Source organism: Budorcas taxicolor, chromosome 11, assembly GCF_023091745.1.
Source record: "Budorcas taxicolor isolate Tak-1 chromosome 11, Takin1.1, whole genome shotgun sequence".
NCBI classification, from domain to species: domain Eukaryota; kingdom Metazoa; phylum Chordata; class Mammalia; order Artiodactyla; family Bovidae; genus Budorcas; species Budorcas taxicolor.
The window spans coordinates 48284456-48302630 of NC_068920.1; the positions used below are offsets into that span (position 1 = coordinate 48284456).

Below are 18175 nucleotides of genomic sequence, written 5' to 3' on the forward strand. Positions count from 1 at the left end.
GACAGCACCACTATTTCAATCAGTAATCCTGTTGAGAAAGATGAAAGTGAAGACTAGGGACACCAGAATCCCAATATACAGAAGATTCAATAATGGAAAAACCTACCATCGCTATGAAATACCTGTAATATAAATAAAGAACTACAAAGAAAGGTTCTATAGGCAGGCAGTAAAAATGGAGAGAAAAATTATTTTCCATCTGGAAACAAATCACTGAATGACATAATGCACAACCAGTTTCCTACTGGAGCTCCTTGTTTTGAATAACTACTCTGCAGCTTCCTGTGTGTTCCTTCCTTCTCATCACTGGTAACCAAGGATACCACAGGTTTTCCTACGCTTCTGTTTCCCAAACATCGAACTAGTTTTGTTTAAAACAGGAAAGCAGCAAAAAAGAAATGGCTTTTAATTTTTTTTTTTTTTTAAAAGCATATCAGGTTCTCAATCATGCCTGTGTTTTCTGACATTAGGTAAAACAGATACTTCGGAACTCCAGCTGAAAGAAGGGAATTCACTCCATCCCCAAACCAGGAAGTGGTGACTCATCTCTGAAATGAAAAGGAGACACGCCAGTCAGGGGCTTAACAGAGCCATATGCTGCGGTCACGATCTTGGGCTTGGCTTCTGAGGCAGACATTCACTTGAGTATATCATCTGATACAGTGACTTTCTTGGTTGCGATTTATGAGCTGCCAGTGTTTACTTGTGAGACTGTCTGGAGCTGGAAGGAAAGGAAGATAAATATACCAAAGCCCAGCTGAGCAACTGATCGGTTTTACATTTTATTTTCAAGAAATGACATCTTGTTTTCACAAAGAAGAGGTATGCCATCCTCTCAAATAGAGGCTGCCTTTGCCTTTGGGGGCAGCAATAGGGGTAATACCCAATTTGTCCCAAACAAATGTCAACAGAGGTGCTTCTGAGGTACCCAAACAATAACAACAACAAGTTTAAAAAGTACAACAGAAATATATAACCCATACAACATGTAGTGAACAGAATCTATCAAGTACCCTGAAGCAGTCGGGGCTTCAGACAATGGTGGCAGCAGGGATGGCCCAGGCGGAGGCTCGTGATGGAGGGCTTCCTAACTCAGTCTGTCCCAGTGGCTCCATCCCACACTCTCAGAGCCACCCAAGACCATCCAAGAGAATCTTCCAGACCATCTGAAGCTCCCAGTACCTGGCAGTCTGTCAACGTCTCTGGAGCACTGTCTTCAGAGCAATCTCTTTCCTTTGGAGAGAAGAGAGAGAGAGAAAGAAATAGAAGAGGAGCCTGCATTTCCCTCCCTGGCCTCCCTGCTGCCCTCCTCAGGCCTTTCCCCACACGGCAGCCACGGTGAATCAAGACACAGATATGAGATCACATAACTCTGCTTACAGCCCACCCATCTCTTCTTCCAGAGTAAAAGTTCAAGTCTTTCTAAAGGCCTATAAATCCCTACTCGGCCTGCCCTCTGCCCAACCTTCTGACCTCACTTCCTGTTCTCCTCCCCATCGCTCATTCCACTCCTGCTACGTCGCCTCCATGCTGTTCCTCCAAAACCCTTTCCCCAGACAGCAGCATGGCCACAGCCTTTAGAACACCCAAATACCACCTTCTCCTCAGTGACTACCCTGACTACTCTACCAAGAACTGTCAACACTCTTCCCATCACTCCTGGCCCCTTTCTTGCTTTATTAGCGAGAAAGCACAAATCACATCTAACTAATTAGATTTTCACTTCTCCTTCTATTCTTCATACCTAGAAGAGTGCCAGGCACAAAGCTGGTCTTCAGTTAATACCTTTTGGAGGAAGGAAGGAAATACATCAACAGCAACAAGCAGGGAGAAGTGCAACTTGAAAGTCTGTCCAGAGAGGGCGGGGGTGGGAGGGGCTATTCACTGGCCTCTAGTGTTTTCCATTAGCTTCTGTTTCCTTGATCCCAGAGAAGCAGAGATCTTGGCTTACACCAAAGGCAATCTCAAGACTTTCTTTGAGATTAAGGTGTGGAATGCTTTGGAAGGCAGATTGAAAGGGTTATTACATTTATATATAAGGGAATAATAAGGGTTGTGCAGGAGACATCCATCAAGGGACAAGGCAAGGAATGACAATAAGTGACAAAAGAGAAGGGAAGGAAAAAGGGAGGGGCAAAAATGAGAGGGTGTAGGATAAATCCATGATAATTTTGCAAAGGATAAATTTTTAAGAGTCTAGCATTTTAAACTACGTGAGTGCATGTATGGGGACACCTGCCCCCACCCCATGCCAATCTTGCTGAGAACCACTTTATCTTAGACAAACCCTGTCCTTATACCAGGTGGGCATGCTGACTTCATGCACATGAGCTTCTAGGTTCTTGGTGCAGGACTGGGTACTTGCTGGGAATCCCCTAGCGGTCCAGTGGTTAGGACTCCAAAATTCCACTGCCGCAGGCACTGGGTTCAATCCCTAGTCAGGGAAATAAGATCTCGTCTGCAACCCACACAGTAGAATCAAAAAAACATAAAACATCTTGCTTACAAGTATTCTCTCTGGATGAGGTCAACTTGGCAGACACTGTTACTGCGGACATTCCCTACATAGTCCTTTATGAGGCTCTGTCTTTCAACAGGTGATGATGGTTAATAGCCAGGGAAAGCCTGTCAGGTGCTCTCTTCAGAGACAGAGCTTCTCCTGTCCTGTGTCTGGATCACCCTCCTCCTAGCCTATAGGAAGCCGGCAAGAGCCACAGGCTACGTGATCTCACCTGGGCCAATCTTCCTAGAGACCACCAATCTCTGGAGGGACATCTCTCTCACAGATTCAGGAAAGCTGCGGTTCATAAACCTTTCTCCCCACCTCAACACCCCCAAAAGGCCGTGGACAACTCCCACTAGCAGCCTTACTTTCATACTACACTACCAAGGGTGCTGGGAACTGCAATCCGAAAAAGTCTCTGAACTGAAGATCCCTGTTCTAAAGGACCGGCAAGATTTTATTCTAGATAATTTGCTTTTTTCTTTTTTGAGCACAACCCAAAGAAACTCCAAGGGAAAGCTTAAAGTGAGAATGTTAACACTCATGTCAACCAACCAACACTTAATGAGAATAGAACAAACGGGGAAGGGGGGGCAACTGACAGAAGACTCAGCTTCAGCACCTCCCCAGCTCATGTCGCAAAATGTCTTTCCCTCAGAAAAACCTCATGTCAATATCCCAGAGGGCTGCAATTACTCATGCGACACGTACTTAACATTCACTATCTGCCCCAGCTCCAGGGCACCCTTTCTCCAACACAGGATCTGGCACCCTAACACTCTCCTCCTCCTCCCCTCTTCTGGATAATCTGGCCTCACAGACTTTACTGAGGATCTATGGCTAATCAATCATGAGGCATTACTCTCCCGTGGGGATATGGGCCTTGAAGACACCAACCAGCCAGGCAGGCCTGGAGTAGCACTGCTCTTGGTGAAATCAGACATGCAGACCCGCTTCTCTGAACTTGTGATAAGCGCTCCCCTACCCAGGAGGAAAACGGCCCTGCCAGTGTCAGAATGGTGACAATTACAGGCCTGCCAATTCTAGTTTCCAGATCCTACATTTGGTCCTTTAAAAATTCTCATGCACTGGGGATTAAACCGGCTTTCAATTGGCAAAGAAGGTTGGTATCTGAACTGAGAATTTCCTCTGAACTCCACATTGCAGCCCACTGAAGCTGCTGATGGCTCTGGCACCTGTTTCCCTAAATCAAGCCTCAGCACCTCTGTCTGTCTCTGGAGAAAACCTCAAAGCTGCACTTGCTGCGATAACTGCAGAAGCCGAGACTGCTGCCAGAGCTGCTCGCAGCCAGTGCGTGCATCAGGGAGGCCAACTCGGTTTACTCCGTTGGCTCCCAGTGTCACCAAAAAGGTATCTGCTTTAGCCTTCGGAAAGAGAAGGGTCTGATATTATCCACCTTGCAGTATTAACTCTGCGTGAGGGGAGTCAGAGATGAATTTAGGACACAGGGTCCTTCTTTCTCTTTCCAACGGGTGCATGCATGTACCATGCTTGGACTTTTGAGAAGAAACCTAGTCAGTGGGCTGGGTGAAGAAAGTCTATATGGGCGTGTGGAGAGAAAGGAACCCTCCTCCACTGTTGGTGAGAATGTAAACTGGTACAACCACTACGGAGAACTCAGAAAATTAAAAACAGAGCTACCATAAAACCCAACAATTCCACTTCTGGGTATTTATCCAAAGAGAATGAAAACATTAACTCAGAAAGACATATGCACCCCCAATGTTCACTGCAGCATTAGTGACAACAGCTACGATACAGAAAGAACTTAGGTGCCCATGAACAGATGAATAAAGAAAATATACCTACATAAATACACACACACACACACACGGGGCTACTACTCAGCCATAAAAAAGAATGAGATCTTCCCATGTGCAACAACATGGATGAACCTAGAAGGTACTCTGTTAAGTGAAATAAATCAGAGAGAAAGGGAAATTCCATACGATTTTACTTAAATCTGGAATCTAAAAAACAAAATGAACAAACATAATAAAACAGAAACAGACTTATAAATACAATCTACAAAGAACAATCTGGTGGTTTGTGATAGCGGGAATGTGGAGAGTGATAGCGGAATGGGTGAAACAGGGGAAGGGAATTAACCTCCACTTACAAAATAAATTAAGACATGGGGATGTAATGTACAGCACAGGGAATACTGTAATTGCTTTGTATAGTGACAGCTGGTAACTAGAGTTATTATGGTGATCATTCTGCAACGTATAACAATATCAAGTCACTAGGTAGATCAATTTTACTTCAAAGAAAAAAATAAAAACAATAACCTCCAAAAACCAAAAAGCAAAAAAAGAAAGTACATGGGTATCCCCACCCACACACAGACCCAGCAAACTTAAGCTCACAGGCTTGGTCAAATCTGAGTTCCCAGGTCAGCATTCCTCTCAGAAAGGGGAGAAGAAAACAGAAGGCACTCACAACACTCAGCAGACACCTCCTAAGCCTTGGCTGTCCTCATGCTCCTCTGGCACCAGGCAGGCATCAAGTCCTGTTTGGGCCACCAAGCGGGGCCCTGCGAAGAACAAACAGCTCACTGCTTCTCACGCCTCTGTGCTTGTGCTGACTCCTCTGCTTGGAAAGCATCATCCCTAGAGCCTTTAGAACTCAGTTCAAATGTTACTTCTTCTGTGAAGCTTGTTCCCATACCTCCAACCTGTCCAGGTCAAATTGAATGTGCTCTCCTCTGCAGTTTTTCAGCACCCTATTATGGAACTTGCACACTACCTACTTGCTTTTCTGTCTCCTCCACAGATTGTGAGAGCTGAGATAATACCTTATCTCTTTATTCCAATGCCTAGTGTAATGTTCCTATAAATGGTTAAGGACTGATGAGAGGTGGAAAGAAACAGCAATGGATGCTGCCAGAATCAAGTGGCTCCTAGGAGGTTAAAAAAAACATCACCTATGGGGACTCAAAACTGGGCACAAAGTCCAATAGCACAGAATTGTCAAAAAAGCAGAACATACTTTGATTTCAAAGAACCACCTGAGAGCTGCCCTACCCTCCCAAAGGTCAGAATGTCTTCCTTGGGCAAAACAGGCTCAACACCTACCCTGTGATCGGTCTGCTGCCCCTGCAATGGCTCACCAACCAAGGGCCAATTCCATACTACAGCTGCTTACAAGTCAGCATCAGATTTCTGGCCTGATTCAAAGAGGCTGATATTTGCTGAAGGGCTAGGAGAAAGAAAGCAATAGACAGAAGATCCTGTTCTTAGCAGTGTGGCATTTAAGCCTTTGGCTTCTCTTAACTCAGAAAAGGGTACATCCAAATACATACATGAACATGGCTTCCCGATGGCCAGGTGGTGGGAAACACCTGGAAGGGCAGTGAGCTTCTGATTCGTCTTCTCTGACTGTCCCTTTACGTGCAACCAGAGCTCAGTACTCTGGCTCTGAGCTTTCCCAGAGGGTAGAGCTATACAGGATTTCTTAAGGGACTGAACATGATAATCAGATCTACCCTCCTCCTCTGAACTCTCATCCCTGCCTAATAACCAATTCTTCTGATCCACTAGTTTCCTTGTGCTCTGCCCAGGACACATTCTTTTGCCACAAGGACATTTAAGTCTCAAGCAGGGTGGCTCTGCAATCCTCAACAGAGCAGGCCCCAAGTGTGATGAGATCACTTGTGTTAGAGGAGGAGATACTCTCTTTGGGAGTATGGTTCCTTGAGGAAACTCACCCACCCCCACTTCCCTAATCTCTTTATTCAAACTCTCTCTGGGAAACTTGTTTATTAGGACACCCAAAGTTAACGTGCTTCCCTGGTGGCTCAGAGGTTATATTAGGACATCCAAAGTTAACATGCTTCCCTGGTGGCTCAGAGGTTAAAGCATCTGCCTGCAATGCGGGAGACCCGGGTTCGGTCCCTGGGTCGGGAAGATCCCCTGGAGAAAGAAATGGCGGCCCACTCCAGTATTCTTGCCCGGAGAATCCCATGGAGGGAGAAGCCTGGTGGGCTATAGTCCATGGGGTCACAAAGAGTCGGACACGACTGAGTCAAACTAGTCCTAGTAAAGTTAACATAGTAGGATTAAATTAATCTCTTTTTGGCTTAACGTTATGCCTGATTTGTGTAGTTAAGCTGTGACTCTTACAGATAGAACCTATATATGTTTTCTTCATATATTTTGGCATTTTCCAAGTTGTGAATCTTTGACTTGTACACATCCTATTTATAATTTATTGTGTACCCAACCCAATATTTCTGCAACCTACCGAGAGCAAGAGACAGCAACTAAACTGTCTTGAACGACAGCCCCATCTAGTGACTAACACTGTAAGTTGTCCACCCCTGTGTGTTTCTAATCCCATCTTTTCTTATCCCATAACTAAGACACAAACACCTAAGCCTCCCCATTCCCTGCTGCTCAAATATTCCATTCTGCCTCAACTGTTTCTTACATGTTTATTGCCTTTAGCTTCCTTTACTTTCCCTCATTACTTCCACCTCTTTCTTAAGCTCAAGAACCGTTTACCTGACTCTTCTGGATCCAAAAAAGTCTGTTGAGGGGACTCACCTCTTTCCATACTCACTCACCTTTTCGTTCCCTGATGAGGACAATTCGTCGTTCTTTCGCTTCTGAGTTCAGATTGTCTACCATCTTACTAATGCAATTGTCCAGAACCAGGGAGCGGGTTTTGGACTTGATGTCCTTCCGACAAATGGGGCATTCTACTTTCCTCTTCATCCACTCATTGATACAGTAGGAGCAGAAACTATGGGCACAGTTCAAGGTGACGGCCTATAACGGAAATGTGAACACACACATCAGAACTGTGACGCTCACTCCCCCAGGGCTGCTGTGATCTCAGAGTTAGGAAAGCAGTTAGTTCTCAAGACGAAATAGAAATTTAACCATAACTTCATCTAGAGGCCTTACAAAGGGTATCAGAATCATTCCTAGGAACTGTAAATTTTAAGTTTCATGTTAGATTATTTGTTTTCTCCCTCAAAGTTAAGCTCATAAACTCAGGCTCCAGGGAGGCTGATTTGTCTTATTTTGTTCCACCAACTCAATTCACACTGCCAACGTGGCTTAGCTATCCTGCAAATAAATGCCACTGGACTTAAGCAGGCCTAGAAAACATGTGCATGTCTGATACACATGCATCACTAATTCTCTCAGGAAAACAGATGTATGTCCTAATGGTGCATTAGAACCTCGATTTTAATTCACACAGTGAATACTCAGTACACAGAATGTTAGGAGGCCCTTATCTCTACTCAAAAGAAGCTTTAAAAAGTATATGTAAAAGCACTTAGGCTAGGGAAAAAGAATCTAAAAACAAAATAGGAAAAAATGTAATGGGTTCAGCTGACAGTGCCTTAAGTAATATCAATAAGCCTATGAGAAGAGAGAAAGCAGAAAAGGGCCCGTATCTGAGGTGCTCCTGAGCAACCCCAATGGTCAGCTTTCTGCCAAGGTCCTTATCACTTTTCAAAACATAAACCATACTCTTCGTTACTCTTGTTTCTGTACATCTCCTAAGATACAACTGTTTCTGGAGCTAAAAAGTTTTCTTTCTTGCTTTTGGGAAAGCAGGGGGAAATAACACAAACTTTGTATTATTTTCCAAATGCCAAGTGGAAGCCAGAAGGCCAACTAGGAAACATTCTCAGTAAAGAATGAGACATACAAAAAAAAGAAAAAAAGTAAAAATAAAGAATGAGACAAAATTCTCGTAAACAGGACTAAAAACCTGCTGACTAAAACGAAATCTCTAACCCAACACTGATTTTAAAAGAGGACCAGCAGGAAAGGTCAGCACATGCTGTAAACCAAACAAAGATCAAGTTATTAGTATCTTACACGTTGTGCAGATGCTCCAGGTTGGCTAACGCATCACCTATTCCGACCCCTTTCCTTGTCGTCTTCTACTACGGTGCATAAGTCATGTCGAAACAGTACTAACTGAGTTTCTCCAAAGTAGGGAATCAAATGACTACAAACTATGGGGGAAATTATGATCTGAAGTCAAAGCAGATCCAAAGCGAAAGAAACAGGTCTATCCAGGACAGATTTTTCAGGAGGCTAATAGACCCAATCTCCCTAAAGGCCACCAGAAAAAAAGGAAGCTGTGTGTGTATGCGTTTTCTTTTTAAATGAGTCTGAAAAGCACTATCATTTAACAACTTTAGTCTAACACTTGTTGCGTAAGATGAACCGGACACAAATGGTAGAATTTGTGAAAATAAGAGAGTCTATGCAAAAAGAAGACAGGATAACAAATGAAATCCTAGGCGTGATGTTTCATTTTCATAAGGAGCCTCCAAGTCCCTGAAAAATGTTCCATTTGGCCACTGAATCCCGTGAGCATACCTCAATGACATTTACCCCCTTGTTCAAAGGCTGCACTGCACGCCCCCTCTCAGCACTGTATCCATTCAGAGCAAAGAAAGACTAGCTTTATTGAGTAGCTTTATTCTGATACTTCAAATTTCTAATGCCATTTAATTCTGGATTCTGGCAGAATCAAATGGATCCCAGGAGTTAAAAAAAAAAAAAAACCCTGAAGGAGCTCAACACTAGGCAAAAAAAAAAAACCCACAAAACCCACAAAACCCAACAGCACATAGTTGTCAGAAATGTAGGAAACATATGACATTCTGACCTGTGGGAGGGTGGGGCAGCCCCTAGATGGTTCTTCAAAACCAAAGTGTTTTTCCCTCAAAAACAAAAAGATAAAGGCTTTATTATAGCCCCAAACACTGATTCTGCCAAAAAAAGAACTCAAGAACAAATGAAGTAAGAAAAAAGCCAGTGGAGGCAAGTGAGAAGTGGCCACCTCCAGCAGCCACTTTGAAGTCAAATAGCTACAGTAAGTTCCTGGAGGAAAAATCTCTTCAGAATGTTACCCTAGAGCAGAAGCAGTCTGTGTAGCTGAGGCTCCATTCAGGGGTAGGAGAGTGAGAAGGCGTGAGCCACTACTCATCATTACCTCAACGAAGTATTCTGAGCAAATAATACACTGGAGCTCGTTCTCTAGCACGTCATTCATGTGGCTAAGAACTTCCTCCTTCTGTGCTTGCACCTTCTCCTTCTCTTCCTGCAAAGACATACAACCCCACCTGTCATTCGGGAGAACTAATAAGAATGCAAAACAGGACAGAGCAGGATTAATAGTACGCAGGAGGATTCAGAGAGAATCTAAATTAAAAATCCACCCTGGCGTAGTAACACTAGAATGAAATTCTTGGCCCAAGGATTATTGCTTCTCAGAACTGCTTTCTAATATAGGGCACTGTCGTCCTTTCTTTTCCTTTCTCGACTTCATGGGTATGTATTGGTATTGCAGTTTCGGTCTCCTTCCCAAAAATAACCAAATGAGAAAAACTGAAGTCAGCATACCAACCCCGCTGACCATCCGAAGCCAGAACGAGACATTAGGTATTCTATAGCACACTGCAGTTCAGAGGGGATACAAAATCATCCTAAGCAGCCAAGAGCTCACTGGATAAGAAAGAAATGAGGAACAGTCCATAAAGGCAGGAAGCTTGAATTAGTGTATAAGGTCCTCTGTGTTCTCTGCAGATGTCTCTCCTACAAAATAAGGATAATATCCAAGGTGCCTGGAGGTAGGAGGCTGGAGAGATGGCCTGTTGAAGTATCTTCAGGCCTCACGCTCTGTGATGCTTGTTACTTCCCACTCCTGCCGTGCAATTTCCCTGTGCTTTCCCCAAGAGACAGACTGCTTGTAGACACCCTTTTCAAGAAGGATCTAGTGTCCTCTCTTGAAGTCAACATATATTAAGTGCCCCTAGTGGGGAGAGGAAAAGCCAAAAGAGGGTATATTTGAGAGGTTATTTTTCATGTTTTATTTTCTCTTCTTATCAAAGCAAAGATTGTGAGACTAATCAGGACAGTGAAGAGGGAATGGACCCATTTATAACTAGAGTCAAGCTCCTTGAAAACTTCTGAATTGCTGGGTTTAAAAAAAGTGGTGGCGTCTTAGAGGCTGGGGAATAAAGTACTACGTGATTTAAATAGAGGATAGGATAGCAAACCAAGTGGTAAAAGAGTCCTCTCCTTTCTGTAATCTGCTCCAGATGTGTACCTGAGGAAGGGTGGGCTGAGCAGGCATTAATTCCCAGGCATTAATTTCCCATCAGAGGAAGCAAACTGGTGGCCTGTGGACTACATCCAGCCTACAGACTTATTTACTTAGTTTGGCATTCATGGTATCAAAAAACTGAACCTGTTACTACTACTTAAAAATTGGGATATTTCACATAAACATCTGGATTTCCATTTTCTGTGGAAAACTCAGATCTGACAACACTGGGCCTGCACTTCTGGTTGGCAACTGGCTGCTGCAGAGAAGAGCTGCCTCTTGGGGTATGGGTGAGGGTGGAATTCCGCCTCACAGCTCCCCACTGTGTTCTTACACCCAGGCCACTTTATTCACTTCTATTATCAGTCTGACTCCAGGGGGCATTTGAGTCTACAACCCCTAATTTAAGAGTGTCATTGATTTGATGTGAGAAATAATTACACGAATGCATCAAGATGAACCACTTTTCCTTTTGACCACACCACCCCTTAGCCTCTGTGAGTGAGACACTCTGAAGGAACATCTACCACAGACAGTGGACTAGACTGCAGAATGTATCGTTCCCAGCATTTCGCATCTGAATGAGGGAAGGGAACAGATGTTGTCTTACAGGCAGACCCTTCTACAGGCCTAAATAATTTTACAGATTACTTCCCTTGAGGCAGGGAATAGCCATGCCTCTCCCTTCATTCACCAAAGCAATCCTTGCACTGCTGAAAATGCTGAGCTGCATGTACCAACCAAATTCTAAACCTTCTTCTTCTTTCCAGTACCTTGGTCTGCTCCAATTCTTTGTCCTTGGCTTGAATGATTGCTTCAAAGTTCTTCTTGCTGCGATTTAGCTCTTCCATCAGCGACCGATACTGCAGAAACACAGCAGATACACACTCAAGATGCATGGCACTACACTGTTCCTTTTAGCCACCAGGCCTGTCCCTCCCTCTGTCAGCAGCTTTGGTTCAAGAGATTAATGGATTGGGCAATTTCAAAATAATGTTTTTGTTTCTCCAAGACATACCAGTTAAATGCTGCCTTTTTTTTTTTTTTTTTTCAGGGAAAGGAGCAGACAGGGAGGGAAGCCATCAAATCTATTAATACCTCTGGAAATAACACAATCTTCATGGTCATCCAAAGCAACTGAAGAACTTCCAGAGAGTCTGACTTTGTGGGTTTGGCTTGGGGCCCAGGGATGTTCATTTAAAAAAAAAATTTTTATTGGTATAGTTGTTTTACAAAGTTGTGTTACCTTCTGCTATACAGCAAAGTGAATCCGTTATACATATATATGGGATATGCATTTTTTAAAAAGCTACCCAAGTGACTCTGGGAACCAATGCTGAAGAACTAGTAACTAACTCTAAGGCTACCCAGCACTAGAAGCAGCTTTTAAGAAATAATTAGGGATATACAGGATTCAGGAAAACTAGACTACTGTTTTCACTGAAATGAAAAAAAAAAAAAACCTTTAACCTATTTACTCTATAAATCACATACTATGTGCTGATAAGGCAACACTGCCTGAACTCTGCCTTGGTATTCTGGAAACTGGCATGCCCAAGAGCTAATGGCTCATTTACCATGACTCACTGCCTACATCAAATATCAAGAAGTTCCATTTCTATGAAACATAATGGTTAAGTATAGATTATATTTTAAATTTCATTTCAGATCCTTTTAAAGAAGGTGGTTAAGTATTCTGAAAAGATATCACATGCATTTTAAAATGCATGGGCTCAAAAAAAAAAAAAAGTCAGTGATATCAGAAGTCCTTAGTATTCACCTTGACTACTAATTAGATGACTGTGCCTTAACTTTCTCATCTATAAAATGGGAAAACAGATGCCCCTTCTACATTGGGGTTAGTAAGAAAAAACAAAGACATACATGAGAACACTCAGGGAAGTTTTAAAATCTCTATGTAAAGGCAAGTTGTTATAATTATAAGTCTGGAAAATGAAAAAGAACAGCTTCAGAAGGACCATCAAGTGAAACAAAGAACCAGTGTGTTTCATTTGAGGGTGGTGAGCCCCCAGGCATGTCAGAGAACCATGGCCTGACAGTGTCCCGCGTTGGGTTAATGAAGGGGGATGGCCAAGCGCCTTATGCTGAACGACAGCATAAGTCGTTCTGTCTCAGAAGAGTGTAAGGCGTTGGGGGTGCAGGGTTCTTAATGATCCCTCAAGGATTTTCAAGAGCAGAACCTTCCTCTTTTCCAGTCAATTTTAAAATGATATCTGAATATTAATTTAATAATTCTCTAAATGGGAAACATGCCCACCCTCCCAACCTAGAAAATACACAAGCTTAGAAAATAAAATTCCAGAAAGACTGAGTTTTTCACCTAATTCTTTCCAAGGCTGTTTGTGAACCCAAGGAAATCAAAGTGGGCACTCTCCCAAGCATGCAGGAATATGTGACTGTTAGCACTGTAAGAAGGTTGACAGATAGGTAAGCAATAAAAGAACCAAATTTGAAACAAATTCTAACCCAACAGCTCATTTTTCTCAAGAAGATGTGAACGCTAACCTCCTGACTTAAACTACTAATCATCACACATAATTGACAGAAGACAAAGCAGGTTTTTAAGATGCAAAGAACTCATTAAAAAATAGAGCGAGGTACTAAAGTTACATTAAACAAGTAACAGGCAATCTTTTAGGATAATTTCATTCCTGTGAGTCTTGCCTGTTTAGTAAATTGATGTTTCAGTGGCTGGTAAACTGCAAATTCTCAACCTAACCTAAGATGCGTAATTGGAACATTCTTGAATGGTTTCAGAATGGCTTCAGCTCAGGAATAGTGAGGTAATGGAGGCGGTGCAGGCCCTGGTGGCTAAGTCACGGCTCGCAATTTCCCTCTGCTGCCCTCACCTTTCTGAATGTGTGCAGCCATTCTCCCAGAGAGCCTCCTAATTGCTACAGGCTCTGTTTCATCTTCACTAGAGCATCTCGTGCTCAGATGAAGATGTAAGCTTTCACGCTGAGGTCTGGCATGTCTGTGAGGTTCCAAATCTCAGACCTGATGCTGTGAGCTGCTGCCACCTGCTCTGTCTACAGCCTGGAGGTGCTGCAGAGGGGTGTGCAGAGGCAGCCAGTGGGCACATGAAGCCTGGCTGCCCCAACTCTCGCCCACTATAATCTCAGGACAACAGCAAACATAAGTTACCTCCTGCAGAGCCTGGGCCAGCTGCTGCTTCAGGTCCTCTTCGCCTTCCTCTTTCTCCAAACCCTGAAAAGCCAAAAACAAAATGGAAGGCTTCCCTGTAGAAAGGGGGGAAAGGGGCGAAATACAGTAACAAGCAGAGCTGACCTGCTAGCAGAGGCATCTGGAAACAATAGGGGGCAGGGAGGGAGTGGAAAATCTCCCATTTTACTTTAAGCTGTTTGGCAGTAAGGGACTTAAGCAGAGTTAAACTGCTCAAACACTGCAGATCTCAGGGCTGCCACCTTCAAGTCACCACTCAGGGGGCTCTGGAGCAGCTCTGGATTAATACTCCAAGTCCCCTTCACTGGCTAATGCTATGACTCTCAAAAGGAAGGAAACTGAGAGTTTCTGCATCACCAAGTATCTAAATTGAAATACAATCTCCTGGGCTAGCACTCACAGCTCCGCCGTGTTTCTTTCCTCAGTTATGGCCACTCTGTCTCTCACTCCGCGTCTTTCCCACCTCTGGCCCATAAGCTGTTCCTCCTCCGCCGGCCTTGGCTGCATTTCCTCCAGGGCCCCTCGAGTGTGGATGTCTTCCACATCATCACTCCCCTACATCCAGCACCCTCCACGAGAATCTCTGGGTCCTTCCCTCCTTAAGAATTACCTGCCCGCTTAATACACCAACTGGAAATTGTTCTCTAAATCTACAGACTTTTGAAACTACTGTGATTATTTTCTGTGTATCTTGTCTCAACAAGATCTATTCCTTTATGACAAAAACCATTAAGCATCTTTATAACCACCCAGACCCAAGTATAGTGCCAGGCAACCTGGGCGCTCAAAAAAAATTCTGTGTAGGAATTCCCTGGCCGTCCAATTGTTAGGACTCTGCGCTCTCACTGCTGAAGACCTGGGTTCAATCCCTGGTCAGGGAACTAAGATCCCACAAGCTACGCAGTGCACCCACTCCACCCCGCCCCCCAAAAAATCTGTGTGAAATAACAAGGGTTTAATGAGCTTCTGAGCAAGCAGCAAGGGTAGGATAAATTCCTAGGGCTTGGTACAGAGGACAATGCAGCTAGTAATAAAGGACTAGATACACCTCACTACGAGTAATTTATATATGACCCTCTCATTCCTAGAGAAATTCCCTAAATGAGTCCTTTTTGCCTTTCTTTACCCTTTTAGTATGGAAAAAGATTTGACAGCTAGCTACATCTTGAAGCATGCCCAGAGCAGCCACAAATATTAATTAACAGTAACTCTTGTTATTGAACATATTAGCCTTTAAAGAGAGTTCTGCTCTGGTGAAGGTGTCATACACTAAATATGTAGAGATAAACCTTCCTCTATTAATTTCAAGAACCAGTCCAGGCTGGAAAAGGGCAGCAAAAAAGTACACATAAACAAGCAATGTATACCCTGAGAAAGACCCACTTAATCCATGGCCTTTGCTAAGAGCATCAGTTCAAGGGGATAGCTGGGCTTAGATGAAATCTATAAATTGTTCAGAAATAAGCCAACACAAGTGGTTGTTTCTTACCCTGAGTAAAGTAAAGGAAAGATAAAAGCTTATTCACGTCAATCCTGATTGGCCCTTCTTAGTTCTAAGTCAACAATGGGGAATTCTTGACATTCAGTCTTACCTGAGGAAGTGGGTGGGAGTAAATCATGTGGTTCTAGCCAGATGGGAACTGACATTTTCAGCAGAACCAGGATCAGCCCTAGCCAAGAAGCTCTGTGCAAGAGCTGATCATCTAAACAAATGACTCAGGGATGCAGACACATTTACTCTCACGTTGACACAGCTAAGACAGTCATTTTATCTACTGAAGAGGTAGACATCCTGTGGAAGGTAGCACTCAACCCAACAACTGAGTGATGGTATATCTGCCCCTTCCCATGTTGGCTACTCAGGACAGAAATAAACATTTTTGCCTTTCTAGCCTCCCACTTCCTAGGTTAGCTACAAAGGTAACAAGTAACAGGTAAATCAAGGGCAGAGTAACCAGCTGACCTCTACCTGCCTTGGGTACAGGAATTTGGCTTTGACCTCAGGGCAGAGGAAGATTACTCATGAAAACAACCAACACTTTAATTGGAGTGTACTACTGGGGGGTATATTGACCTTCATCCAGCCTCTCTCTAAATTCACCTCAGCTCTGAGATGCCTCAGCTCTTACAACCTCATGCATCTTGGCTGGTTCTGCCAGTCCCCTTACCCCACGTTGACAACCCAACTCTGGCTCCTGATCTGATCATCATGCAGACCTCAAAGCCTTCTGATCACATTACACCTCTTGTCCCTGGCACTAAACATATGGGCCCTGATCCAGAAACAGAGAGCTCTGGTCACAGGTTCACAAGGGGCCTGCCCACCCCAAGGGGCGTCTTGTCCTTCCCTCCTGCGTGGTACCTGGAGATGCTGCTGCTCTTCCTGGATGGTCTTCTCCAGCTGCTCCACTCTGGCCTGCTGTTGGGCCTGCTCCGCACACAACTGGGACTGTAAATCCTGCAGTTCCTGCTCCATTTTCACAATCTTCTTTGAGCTCCCTGTTTTGGTCTGCTTTTTCACATTCAGAACAGCTACCTGTTTTTCCTGCATCTGTGTTCTCAGCATTAGGATCCTGGACATGGTTACCTTAAACAGCTCTAAGTTGCTCTGAGATGCTGAAGGATTTGAGGCTTTCTTCTTCTTATGATGAAGCTCTATAACTTTTGCAGGGCCTGGGTTAACATGAGCCCCTGTGGTCTTCCCACTTGGCTCAAAAGAAGTCAACTTAGGATCCAAATATTCAGAAGGTTGACTGGCCACTTTACCCTTCCCATGTGACTTCACTGGCTGACCAGGTTCACAAGACAATTTAGTTATTTTGGATTTCAAATTTGAGGGGCCTTCAGCTCCAGAACCCTCTAATTCATCCAAATTAAATTTCCTTTTAGTTCTCAAGCCCTTATTTTTTTCCATCATCTGGTCACTTTTAGGGGAAAGACAAGGATAAATCCTCTCCCAGTCTTCTTCAGTAACTTCATATTCATACTCTGCATTCTCCTTATTATCCAGAGGTACCCCAAGCTGGATGTGATCTCCTTTATGGACAGAATAGACCTTTAAAGGTTCTAGACGTTTTCTGTTCAGCCAGACACCATTTAGACTCTGGGGAAAGGGAAAAAAAGACAAAATAAGCTTCATGATTTTCCTCCTCTTAATTTTTCTGCTGCTGCTGCAAAACCTTCTGTCTTTTTAGGAAGAAACCCCTTGAGAACAAATAGGATAGAAAGGTTCATAAACCACCATTCTTAGAAACAGGATTCTTCAAATAGTGCTTTGGCTTATTACCTATATGACGTCATGTCTTCAAAGAACTGCCTGTATAATAGGCAGGAATCACCTTATTACTGGAGGATGAATTTACTCAATTAAATGCAATAGCATTAAAAGAAACTGAAATCAAATAGCTCTACTGACATAAACTAGGGGCAAAGGGCCAAGACTAGAAAACTGCTATTAGTAAAGGCAGTAGCATTCTAATGATGAGGTTCCAAGAAAGTCATGCAGGTACTATCTCTGGATGTGTGTGACCCCAGAGCACATTGGTGAATTGAAAAACACTTCCTAGAACTCATAAACCAAGAAAGTGCCAACACCTAGCACTGTGGTCAAATTGAAGGTGGGATCTGACCCAAACAACAACCCCAGGGAGGAGACCCAGGTTCAATCCCTGGGTCAGGAAGATCCCCTGGAGAAGGGAATAGTTATCTACTCCAGTATTCTTGCCTGGAGAATTCCATGGACAGAGGAGCCTGGCAGGCTACAGTTCATGGGGTCGCAAAGAGTTGGACATGACTGAGCAACTAACACTTTCACTTTCTATGGGTAACAGAACATAGAGGTTAAGAGCCAGAGCTCTGGATTTATACAAACTTAGGTTCATAGCTCAAATGAACCACCTTGGGCTTCTTAGTTGCATGACCTTCAGCAATTTACTCTTTGTATATCAGTTTTGACTGTAAAATAGTACAGCTCCTACCTCATACTGCTCCTGTGAGGAACGACTGAGATAATTCATGCAAAACACTTAGCACAGTGACTCGCATATAACCAATGATCAATATTTACTTCTGTGGTTTAAATCACAGTGTGGAGATTAAGAGCAGGGACCCTGAAGTCAGACTGCCTGGGTTTGTAATCTGGCTCCATTACTTAATGATTGCATGACTCAGGCAAGTTTCTTAACTTCTCTAGGCCCCAGCTGCCACATCTATCAAGTGGAAGATAATAACAGTCTCCCTCATGGTGTTTGTGTGGCTTTAATGAGATAACATACGTAATATACTTAGAAAAAGTACCTGACACATGGTAAGCATTATGTAAGGGTATATGCAAGGGCTCACTACTTTTTCTGGCTCAGCTGATTT

The 18175-nt window shown here is 43.6% G+C and overlaps 1 protein-coding gene across 7 annotated transcripts in view; it reads right to left on the reverse strand.

Moving 5' to 3' along the window:
- Nucleotides 1-342: 342 nt before the first annotated feature.
- RNF8 (ring finger protein 8) overlaps nucleotides 343-18175 on the reverse strand; it is a 36797-nt gene continuing 18964 nt past the window's right edge. Inside the window, exons 3-10 of one of the 7 annotated variants that reach the window (XR_008200119.1) lie at nucleotides 16173-16913; nucleotides 13772-13834; nucleotides 11380-11469; nucleotides 9494-9601; nucleotides 7092-7296; nucleotides 1745-1785; nucleotides 1183-1233; nucleotides 343-721 (exon numbers count right to left, since the gene is read on the reverse strand). Coding sequence is in view for 6 of the 7 variants with exons in the window: in XM_052648100.1 (XP_052504060.1) it covers nucleotides 5658-5725; nucleotides 7092-7296; nucleotides 9494-9601; nucleotides 11380-11469; nucleotides 13772-13834; nucleotides 16173-16913 (1275 nt within the window). In the remaining variant the exon portion in view is untranslated. Of the gene's footprint in view, nucleotides 722-1078; nucleotides 1234-1744; nucleotides 1786-5227; nucleotides 5726-7091; nucleotides 7297-9493; nucleotides 9602-11379; nucleotides 11470-13771; nucleotides 13835-16172; nucleotides 16914-18175 lie in introns of those variants that run through there. The other 6 variants (XM_052648103.1, XM_052648102.1, XM_052648104.1 and 3 more) reach the window with 6 other exon arrangements.